This window comes from Ptychodera flava, chromosome 21 (genome assembly GCF_041260155.1).
Source record: "Ptychodera flava strain L36383 chromosome 21, AS_Pfla_20210202, whole genome shotgun sequence".
In the NCBI taxonomy this organism is placed as follows: Eukaryota; Metazoa; Hemichordata; class Enteropneusta; family Ptychoderidae; genus Ptychodera; species Ptychodera flava.
Window position 1 is genome coordinate 5,197,537 of NC_091948.1, and position 25,813 is coordinate 5,223,349.

At 37.0% G+C, this 25,813-nt stretch overlaps 1 protein-coding gene across 5 annotated transcripts in view; it reads left to right on the forward strand.

Annotated features, from left to right (window-relative positions):
• LOC139121180 (histone-lysine N-methyltransferase ASH1L-like) overlaps nt 1-25,813 on the forward strand; it is a 111,993-nt gene that overhangs the window by 69,659 nt on the left and 16,521 nt on the right. For 3 of the 5 annotated variants that reach the window (XM_070685863.1, XM_070685865.1, XM_070685864.1), the window contains exons 5-10: nt 3,949-4,057; nt 4,816-4,921; nt 6,769-7,016; nt 19,027-19,135; nt 23,651-23,803; nt 24,494-24,710. In XM_070685863.1, coding sequence (XP_070541964.1) covers nt 3,949-4,057; nt 4,816-4,921; nt 6,769-7,016; nt 19,027-19,135; nt 23,651-23,803; nt 24,494-24,710 — 942 coding nt within the window. The remainder of the gene's footprint in view (nt 1-3,948; nt 4,058-4,815; nt 4,922-6,768; nt 7,017-19,026; nt 19,136-23,650; nt 23,804-24,493; nt 24,711-25,813) is intronic. The other 2 variants (XM_070685866.1, XM_070685867.1) reach the window with 1 other exon arrangement.

Below are 25,813 nucleotides of genomic sequence, written 5' to 3' on the forward strand. Positions count from 1 at the left end.
TTACTCTTTCTTTCATTTAAGATATTCGCTTTTAGTGCATAAGAGGCACATTGTTGGGCAATTGAAATCTTTCATTAGTGGCTGTCCATTTGAAATTACAGAGTGTAAACAAACAGCTGTCTGTGCCTGCATAGTTTTAGATGGAAATGGGACTTTTCCTTACAGAGTACTCCCAACCTTTCCATGGTCTAGCGTAATTTAAGCGATTAAAATTTAAAGTAAGATTTGAATTTAAATTTTATTAAACAAGCATGTTCAAAAGATTGTCACACTGTCCAACATTGATGTTTGACAACAATTTGTTCATTATTTTGCACATTATTTTACTGTTACTGGAACGTAAAAATAATATGATATTCTGTGTTACAACTCAATGATAGAAAGTGTAGCAACCTGATCTTGTACTTTCCTGTATATGAAAATCTAAATCAATAAATTTTCTCCTCATACTATTCTGTTTTCATATTTTGCATCGATTCTGTTCAGTGTCTACAGGCAGTGTTGTTCTAACACTTAATTTGAACATTTTCAAGCATTAAAATATTCAAAATTAAAAAAAAATGATCATGTTTTCTGTTTACCGCGTTACCAAATATTATTTTGTGTGTTCCAAATTATGAAACACAACTATACAAGGCAATACAGCAGCCAGAAAATTTAAGACTCAACAAATGACAGGAATTAAATTTGAAGTACATTTGTTTATACACATATCCATGTAGGAGAATGTTAGAGGTCATCTCTCATTATGCACTTTATTTGGTAGATCTAGACCGTAGTCATTACTAATTATCTAATAGAATTGTTTTAAATTCATTCTCTAAAGGTCAAGAGGTGACCCCAGTGGTAGGGCAACCTTTAAAGTGTCATGGAGTAGAAAATTTTGATATATTTGTCAGTATTTTTTGATCCGTCTGCTCTATACAGTTTCATGTGATGTCAAAATCCACAGTATTGGACTTGTCAATGCAGCTTTATATGTCTGCAATGTCCAATATATTCATGGATAACAGAATTCAATAGGGTACCATACACAGGGCATTGCGTTTACAAAGCTAATTCAGTTTAGGGAGATAATATATTTATTGCTCAATAAAACAAAAATTAAGGAAAATATCAAAAGTTGCACCTACTTGCCGTGTGTATTTCTAGCACATGCAGTGTGGAGACATTCAGAGAAAATTCATGTGCATTTTAATATTTAGATTACATTTGAAAATACATTTTGATAGTCTAAAAACATTCTCCCATGGGACAAAACCATTTTCAATTTAAGTGTATCCATTTTAATATAGATATATCTACGCTATATTGTGGTTTGAGGAATTGAGTGTTTTTGGTCATAAAAATGAGAATTCGTGCAAACCAGCAGCATCTGTAATTAGTGTCAGAAGCTCAAGTCTGGAGGCATGTGAAAGTTACGGCTTAATCATCTAATTACATACCACAGCAACTTCATTAAGTAGGTCAATACAGTGAAGATAACAAGCCCTGAGCAAATAGATGAAAGCAGAAACTGAGAATAAATATATTCTGTCTGAGGTCAAGCTGAACACCACTATTCACAGTATGCTTGTTTTCCTGCAGTCCAATTGTTACCCTTATCTTTGATCATTTCTATGCCAGTTCATTGAGTCCCTAGGTAGGTTGATTCAAGGAGCATGTTAGTGACGTGACCCTGCTAAGGAAAATGCAGGCAATTTATTTCCAGAAATATGTATGTATCCGTGTGTGTCGGAATATTGGTCGCTTTGTGTATTAACAAGGGGCACAGGCTTTTTCACAGTCAACAAGATGTCGCCTGGAGGAGACTGGCTTTCCCAGCAGAAGGGAGACTGTGTAAATATGCATTGTAGAAAATTAAAGTAGGTAATAAGAGTGTAATGGCATAATGACTGGTGTCGCATGATTGATATCATCAATAGAGGAGTTTGTTTTCACAAGAAAAGCATTTGTACAAATAGAATGTGCCTGAGCCATTACAAGCACTTCTATACGCTTTTAAATGGAGCTTTATCACAGTATCGCAGTAATGGATTAAATGCCCCACCGATGACAGTTAATTTGATGGCTTGAATTTTTTTAAGTGCACTTTGTCAAATTCAAGCCCTGGCTTGCCCCCTCGAGTCGGTGCCACAGTGATTCGATGCTATGCGGCAAGAAATTTTGAAACTTGAAATTGCTCTCAAGATATTGTTAAGTTCTGTTGTGTTTCAGTCAAGGAGCCAATGGCTTCCTTGCTTGGACACAGGAGAATTTTTAATAGAAGTTCTGTCTACATCTTCAGCAGTCTTCTGTCTAGCCTGTTAATGCAATTTAAATATAAAGATGTAATATAATATGGCAGACAGCTTTATACAACAATTTATCATTAATTTCCAATTCCTTTCCTCATGATAATACTCATAACTTATATTATCTGAACATATCCATGCTCTACCAAATAAAAACAGGGAAAACAATGTTATAACATAAAGTTGTAAATTGTGAAAAATAATCATGGAATTGTGATAATGGTAATAAACAATATAAGTATGTACAGACAAATTTTCATGGTGATGCATCACTCATATTACATATTAATGACATCAGATTCAATTGGTGTCCCACGGACATTTTTATTCCATGCAGGCCACAACTGACATATCTATGAATATGTTTCCTTTCCAAATAACACCTTTTGGGCAGGATGTCAGTTTCTTTTGAGTGTCTGGCGCATTTGTGCCATCTTGTGTTTCAATCCCACTACCACGTGACAACAGCCTGGCAGTTGCACAGGCCAAAGTGTTGCTGATACCTATCAAATGAATCTTTAGACACACAATCCTGGCCGTTGCCACTGGTAACTGTCGTGTCAGAGAAACCAAGCAAGATCCCTCTGGAGAAGGTTAAAAACGTGGCATAACCTCTGCAAGACTCACCCCACACGTAACAGCTGTCAGATGGTGACTGACTTGCACAGTTGCAAAGCTAATGCCATAAGGTCTACAGTACATTGATACCAGAGCAGAGTTTACTAGCATTAAGTTTAAAAATTAATGTCAATGAGAAGGTAGAATTACATCCGTCTACTTCAGTTGAATTTACAATACAGCGATTGAAACATCAATATTAAGAGACATATTGTGTGATGAAATCTGACAGGCACTATTGATCCAAACATTGATAAGCAGTAATACTAGCACCGGCCTCATTATACGTAGAAGCTATTAATGTAACACTAATAGACGGGGAGCCTTTCACTCTCAAATGTCTTTTTAACATTTGCAATGTTGTGTTGTGATATGAAAGGCAATCCCAACAACTACAGATTGTGTAATTTTCTTGGTAATGCACCGGCGGGAAATGAAGAGGTAATGCCATTGAATGAAGTGGTGTAACTGAATAGAAAGAGACATTCTCTGATAAATTGCTCGGCATTGCGGTCTCCTTTTCCTCCTTGCAAAAAGATTCAGATAGCAGTTCTTTAATTTAAACAGTCCAGGAGATAAGGAGAACACTTTTTTTTTCGCCCCGCGCAGATTACGAGCTAAATGGATGGCAAGGTATAGCTTTCTGCCAAGATGGCTTGCATCGGCAGAATGAATACAAATGACGCGACATGAATGTCACAGTGGTATTAAATATTCATGAAGAACAGGCAGCTCACAGCGTTTTGAAAATGATATGAATAGGGATAGACAAATTCTGAAAAATTTTCAAAAAGGAAGATTAACTTTTTTCAGGGAAATATGTTATGGCCCAAATAAATCTTATATCCACTCTACTTGACTTATGCACTGTTAGCAGAATTTTTAATAATGTTAAATCAGGCAATTTAGGACAACAAGCCAGTGTGGGTCTTTTACCGTAGTCATTTTAATGTAACAGTAATACCAAATTGTTACTACTCTCTTCTCACTTTTCCTCTCAGTTAATGTTTTATATTTTTATTTTGTTTAATTGTAGATGTTCATGTTGACGTCAAACCGTATTCCAGGCTTGAGGCAGTCAGCTGTAGTTGTGTTAAGCCCAGAGATCCCAACATAAAAGGCTGCATGGACGAATGCATGAACAGGTGAGAAATAAAAAATAACAGTCACATCTCCATGTGAAATCAGATACCCCCCTTGTATGCTTTGGCAGGAAAACCGTCAGTGTAAACTCAAACATCTGACTGGCAGACACAGTTTCACTGACTTAGATGTCACGGAGTATACAGAACTTATCAAGTTTCAACCAAAAACCACATCCTTGCCATTGTTCATACGCTACTGTACTGTTCTTTTTTTTTGCATGATACAAAATAAATTTCACCCATCAATAGACATGTACAGTCTCTTTTGTAAAGTCAAATTGCTGCTATATCGATAATGTTAAGGTTGAGTGTCCATGTTTTGAGGAAGTCATGCATGCGAAAACAGGAAGCGATCCCCCCTGGGTATATTGCTGTTGTATCCATGTGTGTTATGTTGAATGCGTTTGACATGGCTATAAATTACAACTTAACCCTGTGGTAGGAATTGTCATTTAATTGTGTCACTCACTGGCATGAGATGTACTAGTGGCTGCTCGTGACCGTTGTGTGTCAGATATGTGTACAAGTCTTTGCTAGAAATTCAAGAACCCCTGATCTTGAAAAAAAAAATGAAATTGTGGGGGTTTTTTCACACACTGAAATAATATTGATAATAAATTGTAATTAACCACTTTTCATATTTGCTCACACAATTTTTCTCAGCTGTTTACAGGCAGGTTTGATATTTTTATAATGATTGATATGGTGATGTAGACCCCATAATGGACACAGTTCTTGTGTTTTGACTTCATACACAGGATGGTGTACACAGAGTGTTCACCAAACCTCTGTCCGTGCGGGGATCAGTGCTCTAACATGAGGATCCAGAAACATGAGTGGGTGCAGTCCCTGGAGAGAATAGAGGTAATGAAGAAACACAACCTAAAATAATAAAAACCCTTCTTTTGCATGGAGAGCCTTCATGGAAGCTCTTTTACACCTGTTAAGCTTTCAAATTCTGTTATAAGTGTGGAAGAGAAGAAAACAGCCCCCATGGGGATATGAATGCTTGCTTAATTATTTTATATGGCAGCAACATAATTTTGTTTTAAAGTGCCTTCAGTGTAGTGAGCTTTCAATTATTTGAATGCAGTATATACTTCACAAATAAACAATTTGTCAATATATAGCCAAACTGGATCAACCCTTTGAGCGCCAAAGTCAATTTTTGTTGCCTTTACAAAATATATCCCGGTCAAATATTTTTAGATTTTTGCCAAATTTTTGATAATAAACCGTAGCCATTGAAATCAGATGTCCATTTCCTCCAAAATTATCAAAACAAATAAGAAAAATTCATAAAAATTGGTAAAATGTTGCACTAAAATTTTGGTGGGAAAAATTACAGCACTCTCTCACTAAAAATAACAGTTCTCATATGAAATTAAGTGCGCTTTGTTAGCAAGCTCATTACAAAACCCGGTTCAACATGCTTTGCCCCAGGGAGTAGAATAAAATGATGCGTAGGCGGTACAAAAAGTATATACAGTTCAAGAACAACACATTAATTTAACTTTTGCCAACATAAAAAAAAGTAGGTTGCCGATTTGTTTACAGTGTCCAGGAACGGTTTATGGTCCAGAATAAAATGAGTGTGAACAAGCAAACGAGTCAATCAAACAAACACTTTCCATTGTGTCATCCAATATGGAAGTCCACAATTGGCATTGTCTGTGTTAACATTTGTCAGCTATATTGGTATCATTTTTGTAATGGGTGAATACTGTTTCAATGACATTGATACCTTTGCAGGTTTGAATGATAAGATTGCAAACTCAATGCAGTTTTGATTTTGGAGAAAATTAGCTGTTAAAAGAAAAAACAAAACTTGTGCATTTCATTTCACAAGAATGGCATTGTATCTCATCGATTGCATAGTCTTAGCTTCATCACTCCTGGCAATAAAACACAGATCAAGCTGTGTATAGGCTCCTTTCAGTGCTAAATATTACTACAGCCAACTATTTTCTGTGACAAAATTTAGATCTCTATGGAAGGAATTGTGAAGGAAAATGGATAAAACAGCAACGATGGTCACGGAGGAGGCAATTCTCAATTCATTGGTGTAGGCAAATGCCAGTAAAGCATAGGACATGTTCTTGTCTTCAGCCCCGTTAAAAGCAGTGTTATGCAATTTTGACTGCTCATCAGTAAAGTTTCATTAGCAAGAGAGTAGGAAAATTTGAATTGATTCCAGTGGACTGTTACAGTACCTAGATTTGTTGGAGTCAAATGAAGCAGAAATCAGGGTTACCCTTATTGTTGTGCATCGATGAAGCTATCATGCAAGGTGGATAGCAGCCAGACAAAATGTACTATTGCATCAACTTGACTGTTCAGTGTTTACCCTGCTTTTGTAGATTGCTACATTGTGTGAAGTGCAGGACAGATGTTATGATAAGTTTTGATGCAATTTATGTTTGGCTCCTTGACTGCCGTTGTCAATGTCATCCCATTTTACAAAAGATAATATGAAGACATACAGCCTTGCTTGAATTTTCAGGCAATCAGGGTGGAATACAGTAATTCAATATGGTGCTTTGAGTTTTTCTAGAGTTCCACGCAGTCAGGCTTTGAATCTGTTTTAATATTTAATATTGCATCAAAGTTGGTTTGAAGTTTGTTCCAATACAGGGGTACTATTGAATCTTCACAATCAAATGAACCACTTTGAAAGTGGCTAAAAGTGTGGAACTGTTCCCTGCCTGCAGACACAAGACCGAGGCTATGGAATCACAGCCAATGAAAATATCAAACAAGGCCAGTTCATCTTAGAGTACATTGGTGAGGTGGTCAGCGAGAATGAATTCTGGAGTAGGGCTCTGGCCAACTACCAGAACCACAGACACCACTATTGCCTGAATCTGGACAGTGGGACAGTCATCGACGGCTATAGGATGGGCTGTGAAGGCAGATTTGTCAACCACAGTTGTGAACCCAATTGCGAGATGCAGAAATGGTGAGTATTATTGCACCTAATTTTCTGTCACTCGCCATTTTCATGTGATCAACCTGACTCTCACTTCTAAAGTGATAAAAGTTGCTATCTGTAGTGCAGGCATTATTTATGTCAGCTTTACATGAAAAGTCAGTTAGCCACTTTTGATAATTGAACACTCACATGGCATACAAAATTCACTGTGTCTCTCCCCTACCTGAAAGTTTGGATGTGCAAAAATCATGATTTTAACTTCATCCAACACGATACATCACTGAAATGGGTTTTGGAAATTGACACAACTGATAGGTTTTTGAGCTGCAAACGTTTCAAAACAAAATTTGAACAGTAATTGCATGTAACACATACAAGTTTCCACCGTGTAGCTTTGTTGTACAATTCGTTGTGTGTTTATTTATGATAATCAAAACAGAAATAAACCCCCTTTCCTGTTGTTATGTGCATGTTGTAATCATCTATGGGAAAACATCAAATATCTTGGTCAAAACATCAAAACACACCTAGAGAAATATCAACAAGAGGTACCTTCATACACACACTACCTCAAGCAGACAGAACCTTAGTGTGTGGTACAATGAGGGTTCAGGAGATAACAACACCATCCATGATCAACATTATTTGAACTCGTGGTCAATTGTGAAAATGTGTTTGATGACCCAGAAAAAAAACCAGTGACTGTTTCTCTTTAAAATCACTCCCATTGTACAACATACATAGATAAACTCATAGTCCGGGTCAACAAGGTCCAGTTTCTGTGAATTAATTGTGTCTGGACACTTCATGTAGCAGAGTGTAAGCTGATGCCCTTTCTATCAGGGTATCAAGCCAAATCAAAATGAAACTAAAACACACAAGTGGAAATAGATTTGGCAAACACGCATCAGACTGAGCTTCTTTAATGCTGAGGAGCTGAGAGTTTAAAGTAAATTAACATTTGAAAAATTTTCTTTCACCGCAAATAAAATATGGCGATCTGTACATAATCACTTTATGCAGTTGCTGTGATACCAAAACATGGCTAGTCGAGGGCAATTCCGTACATCAATAGAGAATCATGCATTGGTTGTATTTTTTAATCTTTTTTTATGGAATTAGGAATTTTTATTGTTGAAACACAAGAATGTGGCTGATTCTTTTTCTCCCCTGCAGAAAAAGCAATGTCACAGTTTGTACATACTGAATGAACTAATCCTATTCATTCTGGACACAAGCTGGCAACTGGCTTTAGCTGATGAACAGCTCGGAACTGTAGTCTCCCCGCTGTGAGGGAGGATTTTTTTTTCCTGTCAGACATTTGAATTGAATTGCTCTGTTAGTGGATTGTAACATTGACAGGCGTACAAGAGCACTGCGGGACACAAGAGCTGTTATCTTGGTAGATTAAAAAACATGCAGAAAAGACTAGTTGTCAGTTTTTCCTACAATCTCTTCAGTGCTGATGACACACAGTAGTCAATTAATAAGATTCCGTCACTTAAAGTACAAAAAAAAACAGAGTGTCCTTTGTCAGTCGACACAAAAAAAAAGAAAGCGGACTGCATGTTCAGCCATTACAAGTGTCCTTGCCACATGTGTGTTGCTTCCAATGTGATGGAGTCTTGCTAATCCACTGATGGAAAAGCAGCAAATCCCTGAATGGATTTGTGTGGTATCATGAAATCATGCTTGTTATGCCCAACAGTCGAAAAATCACTTTGTGGAAAAAAGAAAGAATAATGACATTCAAGCGGAGTTCTTACTGACATTTTTTATTTTGGAGACGGAAGTTGTTACTGTCTCCGATAAAATTCTATTTCATGGAAAAACAAATTTTCAGAATCAAGTTTAAATGAATAGTTTCTTTTGTAGCAGGATTGTATTGTCATTGGATAATGAGGTATTAGTGTGTCTGGTTGGGTTATTTGCACTACTTCAATGCAGAGTTAATTGATAGTTATAAAGCATAAATATCAGAGAGCAAAATCTTGCCAATAATCAGATTACTAGGCTTTTGTCTCTCTGCTGGTTTCTCTTATTCCTTTTGCTGGTGTGTACATCTGTTTTACAAAGGATGCATCTATTCATGTCGGCTTGTCTGTCTGTTTGCTCAGTCTGGCCATATTCCGCGTGTCTCCATCCTGTTCAGTCTACCGAGAGCTCTGTCTTTGTTTTCTCTTCATCTCCGCCAGGGCCCTTTTCCTGTTGTTCCCTTATTTGTTCGAGCGATGGAGGTAGCCGTCCCCGTGACACTGTCAGGCTTTCTGTGTAAATCCCGGCTTCTCTTTCATTACGGCCAGCGGACTAAAAGTGGTAATCCCCACGTGGCTTGAATAATACGACCGTATCCCCAAACATGCCACTGAAAATGTCAGCTGTGCTTAGGTGGTTAATCTGAGCCATTTATTAACATTTCAAACCAGGAAATGCTAACATATTCCTTTTCATGTTCGTGCAATTTTCTATCAGTGCAAAAGATCATATTTGGTCTCGATGGGATACTGTGTTTTAACTCCAAGTGAGTTCTGCCTACATGAAAATATATTTTCAATACCAGAAAAAATACCAATCTCGGTTTCCAATATTGTTACAGTAAATGAGTAAAAGACAAGATATGAAATGCAATACTCCATCTGTCAGTAAAGGTTTGACGTGATGTACAAGCAAGGTTGTTGATGGGATTTTGTAACAACAGCAATATTTTAGCCATATTACGTGAAAAAAATATGTTGAAGAAATACAAAGGTACTTTCCCAGGGTATTATTTATATTGTTTTTTTACGCTGACATTTATTCATGAATGGAACAGCGTGTGGCACTGTGTAATGTGCAGACTTGCAGATGAAGTTCTCATTTCTGTTCACATAAATCACGTCGCTCTCAGTCGCTTTGGAGGTCGAAACACACGGGCTCTCAGAACATGCCTGTTGGTTTTTATTATATCTATATTACTCAGTGTGAATCATCAGTTGGTTGCATGTAATTCGATAGGTGAGGTCCCGTTATAGTCGGTTTCATTTGTGAAACCACGCCGCTCTGAAATGAAAACTGAAGACGTATCCGCTGAAGGAACAGGCCAGCGCCAAAATTGTAAAAATTTTAAAACTGACTGATCATGTTTAAAGATAGCCAGCCAGTTATTATCCATGTATGCAATTTATCATGGCTTTTGAGCACTATGTATATGAAGCTTGATTTATGACACCTATGACTTTGTTCATGTGTTTTAAAAATATACGCCAAACCGCCAAATTTGCCCTTTGCTGGTATTTCACATACAGTATGAAAATGCTGGCATTGTGGCCAGAGTGCGAGTTGCCCATACATTTACAGTGAAATATTTTTTCCATATCAACATTTTATTTTCATTCATGTGCTAATAATACCTAAAGTACAGTAACAGTGAGCATAATTTGTTGATCTTTTGCTCCATGCAGTTCTTCCACCCATGTTCTTTCCCTTTCTCCACCATGGTTTGGCCCAGACCAATTGCCATCAATAGTCATTGTGGACCTGCTTACAGTGAATCAGGGGTGAACAGGATGAAAGGTGTTATTCCGGTGGTGATGCATCAAATCTCTCACCCGGTTTACACCTGTTTCCCTTTATCAATTTATGATTGCAAAATAACATTTCAGCCATCCAAGGATATTAATCCCTCCGTTATGATTCATATTTTCTCCCTTCTGTTATTGAGGTTATAATCACACCATTGAGCAGATATTGGCAAATCCAGATCATGACTGCAAGAGTTGACACGTGCTCCTTACTCAAGCCATCAAATATATAAAAAAAGCATACTTTTTTCATTAGTCCATACCTACACTGAAGCTGAACATGCAATTTTTCTTCAGCCTATCAATTTTACCATCTACCGTATACATGAGGCATATCAATCGTTCAGATTTGCTGTCATTTCCCTAGTAGCTGGGGAGAAATATATCAGGCAAAAAACAAAATTGCTGGCAGAAATGTTCACAGCTGGATGCTATGCTCATGCCCTGGATGTCTATCAGATGCTGAAAGCAGCCCCTAGGTTTTGTTTTGAGACAGTGATGCAACCATATATCGCAGTCAAGGTGCAGCCTAATTTTGTTTGATATTTACAGAAAGGGTCAAATGAGGTGAACCAAACTGCTTGTCTATGAAACCCATAAAAATTCATATCACCATGTGATGTTCTTACTCTCTCAATACCTGGTATCTATTACTTGCTAAACAGTAACCTCTCAGTGGTTTCTTCAATGGTGAATAAATAGAGATATAAGATTTCCCCCACAATGCCCCAGGGCGTTGCTATGGCAGTGCCTATCATTTGCATGGCGTAGCTATGTCAGCATGTCCGTGAGCGCATTCCCCTTCTGACATGTCGTGTAGGAGTCTAACTCTTCATGTTCCTAGCTCTTTGACTTTTGCAGGTGGCAAGTTCTTTTCCCTGTTTCCATCTCAGTGATATTTATTTGTGGCGATTAGATTGCGATAATGAAACGCTTCTTGGTCGAGATATAAAATCACTCTTATCAAGAATGGATTCCGGAATATCACAGCAGGGTAACACTTCAGAGATAGTACAACTTAACAGGATGACAACTCTAACATTAATGGGTTTTCAATTTTATCAGCTCATGTGTGTATGCCCAGCTTTTATTTCAGTGGTTGCCAACTTAAAATACAGCGCCCCCACATGGTATCATTCAGATATTTAAAACCTCTCAAACTCCTCTACCTAGAAAAAAAAAATCATCATCATTGATTATTGTGGGTAGAATTCACAAATTACCTAGCTTGCATTTGAAGTCAGTCCTCATTTAAACTGTCGCTTCAGGATTAGTTGTGATGAGTTGATGAGAGACAAGAATACGTGGTTATTGCTAAGCCATATTACAATTCAATGCTATACTGGGGAGTTAATGTTTCAGTTTATTTGCTATCAGGGGCAGCTTTAGACAAGGAGATTACCATCACATAGAAGTTGGAACCATATATTCTTTGACAAACACATTGATACAGTTAGTCTGTCCTCAAATCTGACCTTTAAGTCTTGGGGCACAGACGGAGTCCACAGTTGAGCAGGTTTGCCAGGAGACGACTCATTTTTCAACACACCCCATGAGGATTTCATTTGCTGGGTTTTGGACTCCTCCCACGTACTCCAGTCATCAACCTTTTTTCATGCTGTACAGTCTGAGATTTGTCACCTGAACCCAACTTGCAATCATACCCTGGATTTCAGGAGCTTGGTGTTCACAGTCAGTTTGGTCAAAATTGATCCATAAATCCAAGATCATTAACGGCACACACACCTCCCCGCCTAACTTAATAAATCCCAGGTATTCAGGCAGGTCAGACGTCGTAAATCATCAATTTTGACAGTTTTATTATCTGAGCAGACATATTTCAGTATTTACACTGTATAATTTGTACATTTCTACTGTGCAAAGTCCACAGTAATGGTTGCTGAGTCAGAGCTAAGTGTTACCATGGGAATACGCAAATTTCACAGACCCCAAACATAACTCCACGTCTTTGCTTTAGAGTATGGAATATGACTGCAAGCTATGTGAGCGAGTTCAGTTGAAAATTTCCATCCAGTGTCAGCAGCTCTTTCAGTCATTCTTTGCAAGAAAGAAAAATGGAATGTTTTTCATAGCGAAGTACACACACACTGTTGTTGAAATGAAATGTTACTTCTACTGAGAGAAGCAGTATTTTGAATTGTCCATTGGTGTACTATAGGACCTGTAATATGATACGTTTGATTTGCATATAGCTTCGTGTGCAGATTTCAATATTTAAATACTGTCCACCTAATACAACTTGTTTGGAAACAAGTGAGAAACCACATCTGCTTGGTTTGTATGTTTCGCATTAGTACTGAAAAACACAGGAATGGGTTTAACTAGTCTGTTGGTATTACAAAACGGATTTTCTAATTTCTTTGTAAGCAGGTTCTTTTAATTCATCTGAATTTAATCATATCATCATCCAAATTAATCATGTCAGGCTTTTCAAAGCACTGACAGGTCAAACCCAGAATTCTGAAGGCGCGGTATGTGATCACCAAGCATATCTCTTATGGTGTTTTCAATTTTTTATATTTTGCTGGACTTATCTAGGTACCCAGATCACATCGCTGGAAAAAATTTTCAGCAATTAGGGGAAAGATGTGCGATATTCCTTCATGATATTCCTCTGCATAGTTCCAGACTTTTTTATTAAAAAGCGCTGATTGAAGACTGGGAGCATAGAGGGCATGTATTTTTGAAAGGGATGGCCAATTTCTTCTTTGTTTTCTTCTTTTTGGGGGGATGAGTCTCTGTAATTTGCTGCAGTGAATGGTGTTGAAATCATTTTCACAAAGTGCCAAGGGGATGGCTTGGAGTGCGGCGCGTTGGTGTTTTGTGCATGTGTGCTTTAGCATGAGATTGAAGTACAAGCAGCATTATATGTCTTGTTGACAGCAAAGGATAATAAATCATGCTGTGTAGACTGTTCGTCGCCTTTCATCTACGTGACAATAATGCCGAGCCTAACCTCTGCTACCTTCAGAATACTAAAATCCTCTACATTTTGATGTAAACTCGCTCCAGGGAATGCATTTTTCCTATGTCTTGCGCTGAATAATATAATCTCCGTCTTGCGACAAAATTTGAGCATTTTTCATTTCTTGTTCACCCATTCAGCTTTGGGGATTTTTATTCTCTATTTTTTGAAAAGAAAATGATGTGTTTTGGCAACGTAGCGGATAATCATCACAGACACATTTCCTTTTCAAGTGCCGTAGTACAACATTAGTCCGACACCTTATACACGTAAAGATTCGTCATGTGAGTCTAGAAATTTCTCCAATCATCCTTCAACAGAGATTTCAGTCTAGTCTAGAGTCTCACCTATCGTATTAACCTGCATGTATACCTGCATGGCTGATTCAAAGAGTTCAACCAGATACAATTCTGTCTAATTTGTAAAAAGCAGACAGTGGCTCGTAAGGTCACAGAGGTCATCTTTATTTCACATTTATAATTGTACCGATCTTTCATCGGTAAGAAAATTAAATGACCGGCCACTATGCCACAGATGGAAATTTTTTAAGGGTTTTGCCCTCATGTAATGTAAGAAGGATATGGAATCGGCAATATTGTTCTGTAACCAATACTTTTTATGTGTCAGTCTGGAGCTCACAGTACAAAACAGTAATCAGTAAAGCGTTACATGAATTCCCAGAGAGGTTTAATCAGAATGCTGAAATAAATTACGTGCGTCAGAATGTCATTGTGCTGTGTATTTTCAAAGCGGACATGAAATATTTCATATTTTGTTCAGGGTCAGTTCAGTAATTGCCACATACAGTAATAGTAAAGGGAGGTGAAATTCTTTGTTTTCTTCTTTAATTTGTGGTGTGTTTCATGTGGATTTAAATTCAAATGAGTGTCCAGCCCCCAGCCGCTAAGACTTTACCGTGTGTAGTGTTGCACTTCTGAGTGCTAATCATGTCCAAATCACAGCGTCATTGAATAAATGGACACCATATGGATCACAGATCAAATTTTCTGCAGTTATTATAAATAAGTTACCGCTTGTTATCTGTTACGGACATTAAAGACACTTTTTGGTCAATTCTCTTGTCCCTCATCAAGGGTCTGGCATTGATCTCAAATTATGTCTATACATATTATAACGTATCATATTCATGTGCAATATGAATTTACCCAAAGATCTATACAAATTGATTGCCATTTCTGAGCACTTTTTTACAGTTTTTGCCCAATACTTCCCATATGTGTTGCATCAGACTTGCATGGATTATTATATAGTTTATAAAGATCCTCAATGGTAGCTTCAGTCAGAGGTTTAATTTATCTGCTTCAGACTGTTGATCTGTTTGCAGTGTGCTTCACTTTCCTTCATGGGTTTATCATAATCTATCTACATTTTGATTGTGCAGAATTCTTCAAGAGTCCATCCGTCACATAATTGAATAATTTTCAAAAGCTCTTCAGATAATTTCATTTAAAAACAGAATCAGGAGAGGTTGATGGTGTGCAAATGCCTATGTAATATCAATATTAGAATTAAAACTAAGTGCTCTATATGCACGGCTATCAAAATCTATCGATCTATTTGATGTATTGTGAAATATTAACTGGGTTACATCAGAAACTTGTGTGAATCGCATGCATTGTTAATTGAAATATATTGAAAATTATATTATATTAGTATATTGATGGCACAAATACAGCGATCTGATTGGTCGAGATGAGAAAAGAACCAAAGTCTATTCACGATGTAGTACGGCTGGCACACTTGCGAGCTCTTGGCAAGAGCAAAAATCCTTTTGCGTTCCATTTCAGAATTTCAATACACTGTTATGATGTAATAGCAATAAATCACACCCAGAGATGGTATACCACTCAGTTTTGACCAGTTCACTTCATATATGCACTCACTATCGCTTATGCATATATGTCGTGAACTGGTCAAAACCTTGTGGTATACTGTTGCTGGGTGTGCGTTATACTTAAATGCAACATCCATGACTTGACAGGTTGCTATAGTCAGGAATTTGAACAATCAATATTTGTTGTCGTTATGCTGGGTGAAGTACGGGACCAGTCACTAAGATAGGTTTGTGTTGGATCATGTTGTCATGCTTTGTAATCGTGGATGAATATTGAAATCAATATGTAGCGGCATGGACGGTCAGAGTCAGTAAAGTCGGTAACGATAATTAAGTTGCAGTGTGCCAATTATCAGGGGATCACTTGTGTTGCTTGTGATTCATGAAGGAGAGTCTAACAAGGGGAACGCTGAATGGATTAATAAGTACTCCTAATGTGACTTGGAGATTACACTTGTCCATCAAACTGTCTACAAGGTGGGCAGAAAGAGACAAGGATGGTGATCAGTAGTGGCTAAACTTGACAGTTCAAATCGTGAATATGGGGACCATGGTGCTGATTCATCAATACTTGACAAGCCTCGAGACAAGTGATGACTGCTGTCTTAGCCGAGATCCTGTCTCTGCCGGCCTGTGTTAAGTGTTTAAACAGTACACTCATTAGAGTGAATCATATCAGTGTTTTGTCACACTAGACTTATCTAGATAGATGACCCTTTAGGGAACTTTGGTCAGTGACATGTACTTTATAGGAAGTGAAAAAACACATCAGAGAAAGAAGTGCCATGTTGAGTCAGTGTACCACAGCGTTAAATAACCAATGAGTATCCTGGATAAATAGCAATGAAACATTCAAAAACCTGAAATGGCAGTTCCGTTTCTGTTTTGTATAAGCTATTCACACTCACAAATATTTCAAAATTTTCTAGGATTGTCAACATTCAGATTATTTTTCCCATAAAAAATATTTTGTACGTGGCCATGAAGCAAAAACTATAAATGCAGTATAAACCCTTACACCCTCATTTCAAAGTGTTGACTTTCAACATTGCAATGGAAATCAATAGGATTTGGCCAAACTGCAGCGGTGAAAGGGATCTGTCGCATGAGTCGGATCATCACCTAGTGCTGAAAAAGCTGTCTGACAGAATTAAAAAAACTTGTGTCAAGGGATTTGCAAACCATATGGCAGCAACAGACTGATTTGAACGAAAACAAAAGTTGGCCATACTGTTCCGTGCATATCAGCAGCTATTGAGTTCCTGCCGTTTAATACCTTGATGAAATGGAAAGTAATTTGAGCAGTTCATAAAAATCACATTCACATATTACATGTACTGGCTCTGTGATTGTTAAAAGTAAATCATTTTTAAAAGGTCATGACCTTCCATTTGTGAGCGTAATCATGTGATAGTCATGTGATATCTTTGTTGTCCAATGACAGTGTTACTCTTCATGACTGTACAAACCAAACATGTCTGCTCAGTTTCCAATAATAATAGTTACAACTCTCATCATTTTAGTATTTGTAACATGCTCTGTTCAGTAGATTAGCTAACTGAATATTAGATTTTTAAAAGGAAAAGCTATCGACAGAAAGCTGTGTAGTAACACCCATGTAATAGCGTAACATAGTTGAGGATAAACTAATTTATTTCTGTCCATTATTAAAATTTAATTAGCTTAAGCTAATAAGCATCGATCATTTAATGTATGACATTGTGTTGCATGATTGAAAAGGGAGTTAATGATGATAACTTCTTTTGTGATATTGATTAATTTGATGGAAACGTGAGAAACTGACAATGTCTCTTTGTATTCCAATGGTATGTAACATTGAAACTCATTCGAGTGTCGCCAAGTAAATGCCAACATTTCACACCCAGGGAACACTTCATGACTGTAGAAAATAGACATGCCCCAGGGTCTTGTTAGTGGGATGTTTTGTGTGAATACTATAAGCAGATACAGTGTAGCATTTGTGTTGACCTTTGATGACAAATGTCATGTCTCCAAAATTTCAGAGAAATTTGTCCCTTTTTTCTGAAAACAGTGTATGCTTTTCGAAGATGGCTTTTACTTTGTTTACAAGATGAACATATCCTTAGACAGTGGGTTCTTAATCTGCGGAAGTCAGAAAAAAAATTTGCTTGGATCAGGTAGTCATAGTCATACTCCTCAAGATGTTTGCTCAAATAAACACTCTTTTTCATGGTTTCCTATGGAGAAGGCACTTTTTGATTTCAATACATTATATCATGTTGTCTCCCGGTATCTGCATAGAAGTATAAATTTTACATCATATTGATTCTAAAAAGCAAAAGGTTTGCAAGCTTTAACATGTAAAGACTGTAGGTGGCTGTGTTAGCTTGGTGTATATCTTTCATTATGACAGTCTTAAGATGGTGTCTAAAGGTTGCATCTCCCAACTGACCAGGCCATACTTCCAAGGCATACATTGAACACTCCGTTTTCCATACAGGGGTTTGGGAATACAAGAATAAAGGTTCCAATTACAATTGGTTAGTTGCATTAAATGTCTATGGGTAGAAGCAATGCAGAAAATACCAGCACACATAACTTCGTCTTCTTTTTTAGGTGACTGGTGCACACAAGTACTCAAAGCTTTATTTTGATTCACATGCACATACAATGCAAAAATGTGTAGGTTTGTCCACACACATTTGTGGAAACACAGAAATGTAAAAGTGTAAAAAGCAAAGCGTCGCACTTGCCAAAAATGTGATAAAACTGCATTGTTCAGAAACAAGGATAAAGAAATTACCTATTGTAAATTGATCCAAATTGATATTCCAGTCAAAATTTGTGTAAATGGTAATGCAGCTGTGTTTATACGTATGTTTTTCATGTTTAGCTGTTAACTGTGACATAATTCAATATCAGTAGTGACTTCTGTAATGGTATCCTGTGCTTTCCTAAATTCAGCAATTCAAACTTCTGATTGACATGCCGCATACTCAATTGCATGTACACCATATACTAACAGACATTTTAACAAATCAGTGAGCAGGGGAAGCTGATGGATTCTACTTTCATGTCAGACTGGCAATGTGAATGCCCACTTTCTACCGGGTTGAAAACCACCTATCTGATACAGCCGCTGTCAGGTTGCAATCAAAATCAGTCATTTGAGCCAAGTCTGGGCATTAATATGTCAAAAAATATCACTTAATAGCCTTCAAGAAAGTCATCATCCACCTTGAATGCTACAAATTGTTTCCTGTCCCCTGACAAGTGATTTTTTCCGATGGATTAAACTGTTTCCTCAGGATTTTATCAAAAAGTAGTGGATATAATTGAAAATGAAAAGCAAGACTGATTGATGGCAAGTTCTTAGGCTGTAGTCATGTGAAGTGGTACTCAGACTGATAAATTCACAGTCTACTCAGATTCTACAACATGCTGATGATGTTAGTAGCCTAGCTCTTTCTCCTGCACAAAAAATGAAAACTCCCAGTAGAGGAAACTCTCATCCAGGAAACATCCAAAGTTTGTTACAAACTAAAGTAGGAAAGGTAAAATCAAACACAATTAGAAATATGGTAATCTGATTTTAATTTTGATAGTAATGACTTTCACTTATGTATTATTTTTGGTCTTTTGTGTTTTTCTTAGGTCAGTGAACGGTGTGTATCGCATTGGTTTGTTTGCCCTGAAAGATATCCCGGCAGGTGAGGAGCTGACGTACGACTACAATTTCCATGCCTTCAACCTTGAAACACAGGTGAGTTGAACAGATATCCAGCATGTGTTGTCCAGTTTATTTTCTCCTTTCAGTTTCATGGCAATCTTTTGTAACACGGTATGATTGTCCTATCTGGTTAAAAACACTCTGCATAGCACATAAGCTATGCATATGCTTGATTCATAGTATGTTCAAATATAATATTCTTTTGTTGACACTTGGTTTTTAAAATCATCTTTCTCTAAGCCTTTGGCATAATTTCTATCAGTCTCATGTATATTTATGAAACCAATTGAAAGTAATTTCATAATAAATCAGAGTGTATAAATTGCAAGCACATTTCAAGAGGTGGTCGTTAAGATCATTTAACAAGATCAGACAAGGTCAGGAATATTGATATTCTCTTAATGAATATATCAACCATAAAATTTAGTCTACTGGTATCTTTTATTCATGACGCCAAACCCACTCAGAATACAGATAAATGCTTTTCTTTTCTGAAAATTTAAAGCTTAAACATCAACCAAACTTGGTCTCTGGTGAAATAGGTGACTGAAATTTTCATTCCTTGAGCATTTGAATGTTGCAAAGATTTGCAAAAGATGTTATAGAATCTTAGAGTCATTGATCAGTAGATTTCCTTCACGAAGAAAAAACAGTTTTCTACGTATGAGTAGCAGTTTCAGCATGTTTTCATATGCTTGCATCCAAATTATCTTTAAACCTGATCCAGTGAATGTCCCAAAATTACGTTATGACAAACAATGCCTCCAAGTGATAGACAGTTCGTCAAGTATAGTTCTGCTGCACAATATTAAATCGCCATGCCTTTTGAACTCTACCTGTTCACCCCTAAGTCCCTGTAAACAGGTCCACACTCACCGTTGATAGCAGTGGGTTTGGGCCAAACCATGGTGGTGTAAGACTTGAACCAAGAAAATTGTAAGTCACGGATGTGACTCTCCGCGGATGATGATATATAATGTACATTGTTTATTGATGTTCAGGAAGGAAGGAAAGCTGTGTTGAGAAATCGTCCAAACAGTAGTTTTAATGTCTGGAAAAAAGTACGGGATACTCATAATGACCCACAAACACACTTATCTTGGAGACTGAATGTATTACTTCACCATGTAACTTAATTTATAACGGAAATTAGATTTTACTCTTTGAAATGTATTTCTCATCATCGTTGGAAGCTGCATGGACTGGACTACAGTCTGACTCAGCTTCAGCAAACCTGAATTACAATGGGCCCGGTCAACCTCATTGTTGTACAATACCTGTCCTAGGGTGCCTTTCACAGTGAATAAATTAACTTTTACCCTTTAGGATAATATTGAAATGTAATGCAGCCTCTGTTTTTTTCTTATTCCACAACTCTTTGTCTTCCATTAATTTGGTTTAAACTGTACCATTTTCAGTGTTTAGCCTGGACCTACTTTGAAGCTGAAAGAGCATAATACAAATGTGTCTTCAGACCTTTTAATATACAATATGTCCACAATATGGATGTGAAATTTTATTTGCAAATGAACAATAATCATCAAGGTATTCAGAGACTCATTTGATCATTGATATTGTGAAATTTAAATTATCGTTATGTCAACCTGCAGTAAACAAAGGTAGAGGAAAATGTGTCTAAATTGTGAAAACAGAGTTGTAGATAACTGCTTGACCTGGGCAGGTAAAATTTTCGATGGAATCATTCAAATCACTGCTGTGATCAGAGGTGTGGTATACCATTTATACAGTATGCAAGACATTATCAGGGCAGATGGCTTTCCAAAGATACCTGCCCGGCCATCTCATTGTCATTTTACCGGGTATGTGAGTTTCCCACACCGGTGAAAATGCATAATTTAATGACAGATATTGAAATATCATACATCAAAGCATTATGGACATAGTCAGTGATCTGATACCTGATCACTTGGGAAATAAAAGAACTTCCAACAAATGATAGTACCAGTATATTTATCTGTCATATTTTGACTCATTGGTTATGACAATTATTGTGCCGCTCTTGTTATTTTCATGTACAGTATTGCATATCAATTTCCATCAGAGTCACATCCACACTGACAGATACAATCACACTGTATTTCATCGTCTCCATTCAAAATATATTGATATCATTTTGCCGAGTAAGTCATGATCGCCCATGCTCAGGTGTCCCTTGTTGCAGTATTTCAACATCCACATCCGGCTATCTGTGCGTCATCACGGCTCTGACACGCAGGTACTGTGTAGGTGGCATCCATTTCCAGTTGTCATCAACAAGGCCCTTGTATATCACTTGTTATCAGGAAGCGGAGACGTAGAGATGTACATTCACATGATCGTAAACTCTGACAAGTTGGAGAGTGGTTGCTTTCTTGCACTCGTGGGAATGAAATTTTGAAGAAGGTCAGAGATGACACATTATGTCACTGATTCATTCCAGTGCATAAGCTGTCAAGTAATAAAACAAGAATTGATAAAAAAGCAGATTTGGATTTTAAATAGCCAACCACACATAACACAAAATACATACAGACTTTATCTCTGCATTTGGAAGTTCATTTGGTTGAAATAAAAAGACATGTCTTTAATAATCACATGTCTGGTACTGTTGATTGAAATTGACAGTTTTAATCTTCTACTCAAGCTTTCCTCAAGGAAACTTAAACCCATTCTATTTCAAATCAAGGATAAAAATCAGGGGTCACCTTGCAAATTTGGTATTAAAGAAACAATTTACCTAAATTTACTGATATTTAAAATTCCAAATGGCCAAAATGCCCATGTTGAGTCTATGAAGGAAAATTAAAATTTTTATATTCAGAAAAACAAAATGGTGAAAACTTTAGTTAATACTCTGCAATCTTCAAAACAGGTCCATACTGGTACAAGTAGCATATTAGTAAAGTCTTGTTGAAATTTCATGAGTCAGAATACCTGTCCATTAGGTGTATATTTCGGTGAAGCTAAATGTAGTCAAATGTATGTCAAATTCATTGCTGTAGTCATATTTGCAATATATACTTACTTGTAGTGACAATTTTGCCATTTAAAGTGGTAGAAAAATCGAAATCATGGTTGCTTTTTAAACCTCAACCATCAGCCCTTATCGGAGGCCGAGACCTTTGTACAATGTTGTTGTAAATTCATGGCTCATTGCTCGCTCCTCACTGGAAAAATTTTTTTTTGTATCCAGCAGCAAAGTATATTTACCGGGGAAGGGTACTTCAAGCCATCGTCCATTTAACCATTTAAATCGGAACTTATGAATGTTTTGAGAGAACGGGAATCAATTTCCTGAGAAGTGTAAAAAGGAACAGACAAGTGTGTAGGTAAATTACACTAGCCATTTGCAGGCAGGAAGAGACCTGATTGAGCTGCAGCTCCGGATTCCTCGCAGCCAATCAAATTTGCACCCTCGATTGCAAAAGTATCGGTGTCATTAAAAAAAACAAACGTTCTCTTTTTTTTTTTTGAGCGTGTGACCACTGAACAAGTTTGCTTCCCCCGCGGGCAGTGGGAGACATTTTCAATCTCAGCAGTAAGTCGTAACAGGAAGTTGTCCTCTGAGGTAATTTTGGCGCCATCTTTCTAAGCCGTGAGTCTCTGGCTTGTCATGTCCCCCGTGACTGCATCAGCCCGAAAGACTTTAATGGAAAAACAAGTATGTCCCACTGAGGAACAACTCACAGCTATAATGCTTACACACAAAACAAAGGGAAGGCATCTCTTAGTGCCTGTCCAAGAATCATCAATATGTTATATCCCAAACTAAAAGTCATACTAGTATTTGTAAAAGTTGACAATCACTGATACCGTTTCTTCAATATAGTAGGTTTTTAGTATGTATGAAATTAAATAGAAAAATTTTTCCATCATTGATGATTTTAAAACAACTATATCTAGCGCATTTCCAAAAAACCATCAACCCATAATATCAGCATTAGAGTTAGGATGAATGTAATAAAGAAAACAGTTGAAATGGCCGTCATTTTAGGGGTATTTAGTAATTTTGACAAGTACACATATATTAAGCAATCATCATTATTGAAAATTGGATAATTGCAGTAGTTGGACAGGATATCACCAAAAGCAAAATTGCTTTCAGGTTTTTTCCCAATGTTCTAGAGCAAGGCCAACCCTAACTCTAACCCTCCATCTCAAAACTTCAATAAAGTTGGACAGAAGTCTTTTTGCACAAATCACTTCTCAAAAATATCCCTCAACCCAGAATAAAATTCAAGAATTTGGCAGCCGTATTTAATTTCAAATGATAGAAAATTTTTGTTGCTATTCCTCTCTTCTAGCAGAAATATTTTTCAGTGGCATTCAATTTTGTTCCCAACTTCATGAAAATGGTCAGTTTATTCTGTCTTCATGGAGCACCTATTAACAAACATTTTACATATTTTCATTTCACTTTGAGTTTTCAGGCTTCCTCCCCCATATACCAATGTATACGCCCAGCTTGAGTATGGGAAAAACAGAGAGGGTTTTCTAAGTTGTGGTTGTGCTGCAACTCATGTGTTTTACTGCAATTCTATATTACAGCAAGAGTGTAGGTGTGGCAGTGAGACGTGCAGGGGTTTCATCGCTGGCAAATCACAGAAGCTGAATGGAGCCTTCAAGAAGGACAAGAAGAGAGTTGGAAGACCTCCAAAAGATCAAGACAAGAGAAAGTCAAAGGAGGGAATCAAGAAGAGGGTCAGTCTCTTTTGCCTTTCTGATGATAAGTTTCTGTCATAATGTTAAAGGTATACTGTCACCTGTTCCAAGTTTTGCCAGAGTTACCATGGAAAGAGAAAATCTAACCAATCACAGATTTTAAGCAGGTGGCCGCTTTTTAAAAACAGAGCCCTCACATGGGCATTTTGAATACCAAGGAAATATTTAGATTACAGGTGACTGTATACCTTTAAATGTTACCAAAAAATTTTCTCTTGTTAAACAGTATTCGTACATTTTCTGTACCTTAATTTAAAAGCAACTGCGGCTTGGCTGAAGTGCAGTGGTTGCTGTTACAGTCTCTGGCATCATCTTGAAGCCAAACCAAATTCTGTTGTTTGCTGCTGATTAATTACAGCACAGTACTAAACTTTGATCATTCTAAGTGGATTCCCATTGTGACAAAAATTCTGTGCATATTAAGTTAAGTTCATCTCATATTTGTTTCATCGGCAGTATCATTTTACTAAGTCAAAGATGTTTCATCTGTTTTTCGGAAACTTTTCAAATAAATCAATTCTGACCTTTTTTCAACTCAAGACTTCTGAATCAATAGAATTGCTATCTTCCCAGGCTACAAAGTCATCATAGATTGATTGTGTGTGTGAACTCTATTCAATACAGCAAAACTGCATGTGTTTACCGCTTTATGGCTTTTCACTGTGGCAGGAGAGCAACCGTGAAGACAGTCCACTCAAACCTCAGCACATCAATCTCCCAAAGCCGCTCTCTGTGAGAGAGATGAACATGGCTGCCGACAATCACATTTTCCTCCTCAGAAACATTGAGAAGGTGAAGCGCATGAAAGAGCGGCTGCTCAAAGCCAAGAACAACAACGACGGTCTCAACGGGCTGGTCAAGAGAGGTGGAAAAGGTAATACAAAAAGTAGGCAAAAATTTTATTTGTATCTCAGAGAATTAATTTGATTTAGTACCCGCTGGCTTCGCTAAGTATCCTTGCTTTTCTTTGCATTTCCCAAATGACATTTTGTTCGTTGAATTATTTACACAAATCATTCCTGTAATTGCTACATAAATATGTATGGTGTGTATAAGTACTCTAGGGTTGTATTTTTCAAGTACTTACAACTGTTTCATGAGTCGCATTAAGCTGTAAGTAACGTTTTTTGACAAGTCGACTGTCAGCTATTATGAAATACTGGCGGTCCCTTCGCTCCAAATCTTTAACACTACTCAACGTTCATGCGCATTCATGCTTTTAAAAAACATCTTCATATGCACTTATGCATCCACAATACGGTCCTTTAAAAAATAATACCACTGTAATATTGAAAGCTCAATTTATACATTTTGGTTCAAAAAGTTACTCTTTAACCGGTTTCCCGCCAGATAGTATCACTTTCCCATCTGCCAAGTCAATATAAAGTAATGTTGAGCCAAATCATACATATTTTCACCCACTTCACTTAGTCTGTCATAGCAGCTTTAGTCTGTAAAAGTCACATATTATTATACAGTATCTCTTTTCAATTTCAGGGGACTTAAAATTTTCAATTTCTCGTTAAAATGCAACATATGGGATAGGGTGTGCTTCTCTAGTTTTAACCAACTTTACCTGATGGAAAAATATGATAAATAAGAGATGAATATCAGAAATGGCAGAGTATGTGTTATACAACATGTTTTCACCTCAAGTTGTCAAATTTATACATTCGGCCAAAACCACATGAAACCTTTGTGAAAGTGATAATTGGTATTATCACTATGATTTACACACCTTGTCACCACTTTCTTCATTTGTTCTTTTCAAAGACCAAACAACACCTTTCTCTTCATTGTAAGTTTTACACCTCAAAATGTCAAATTTATGCATTCGGCCAATACCACATGAAACCTTTGTGAAAGTGATAATTTGTATTATCACTAATGATTTACACACCTTGTCACCACTTTCTTCATTTGTTCTTTTCAAAGACCAAACAACACCTTTCTCTTCATTTTAAGATTTACAAAGAATTTTGAAAGTAA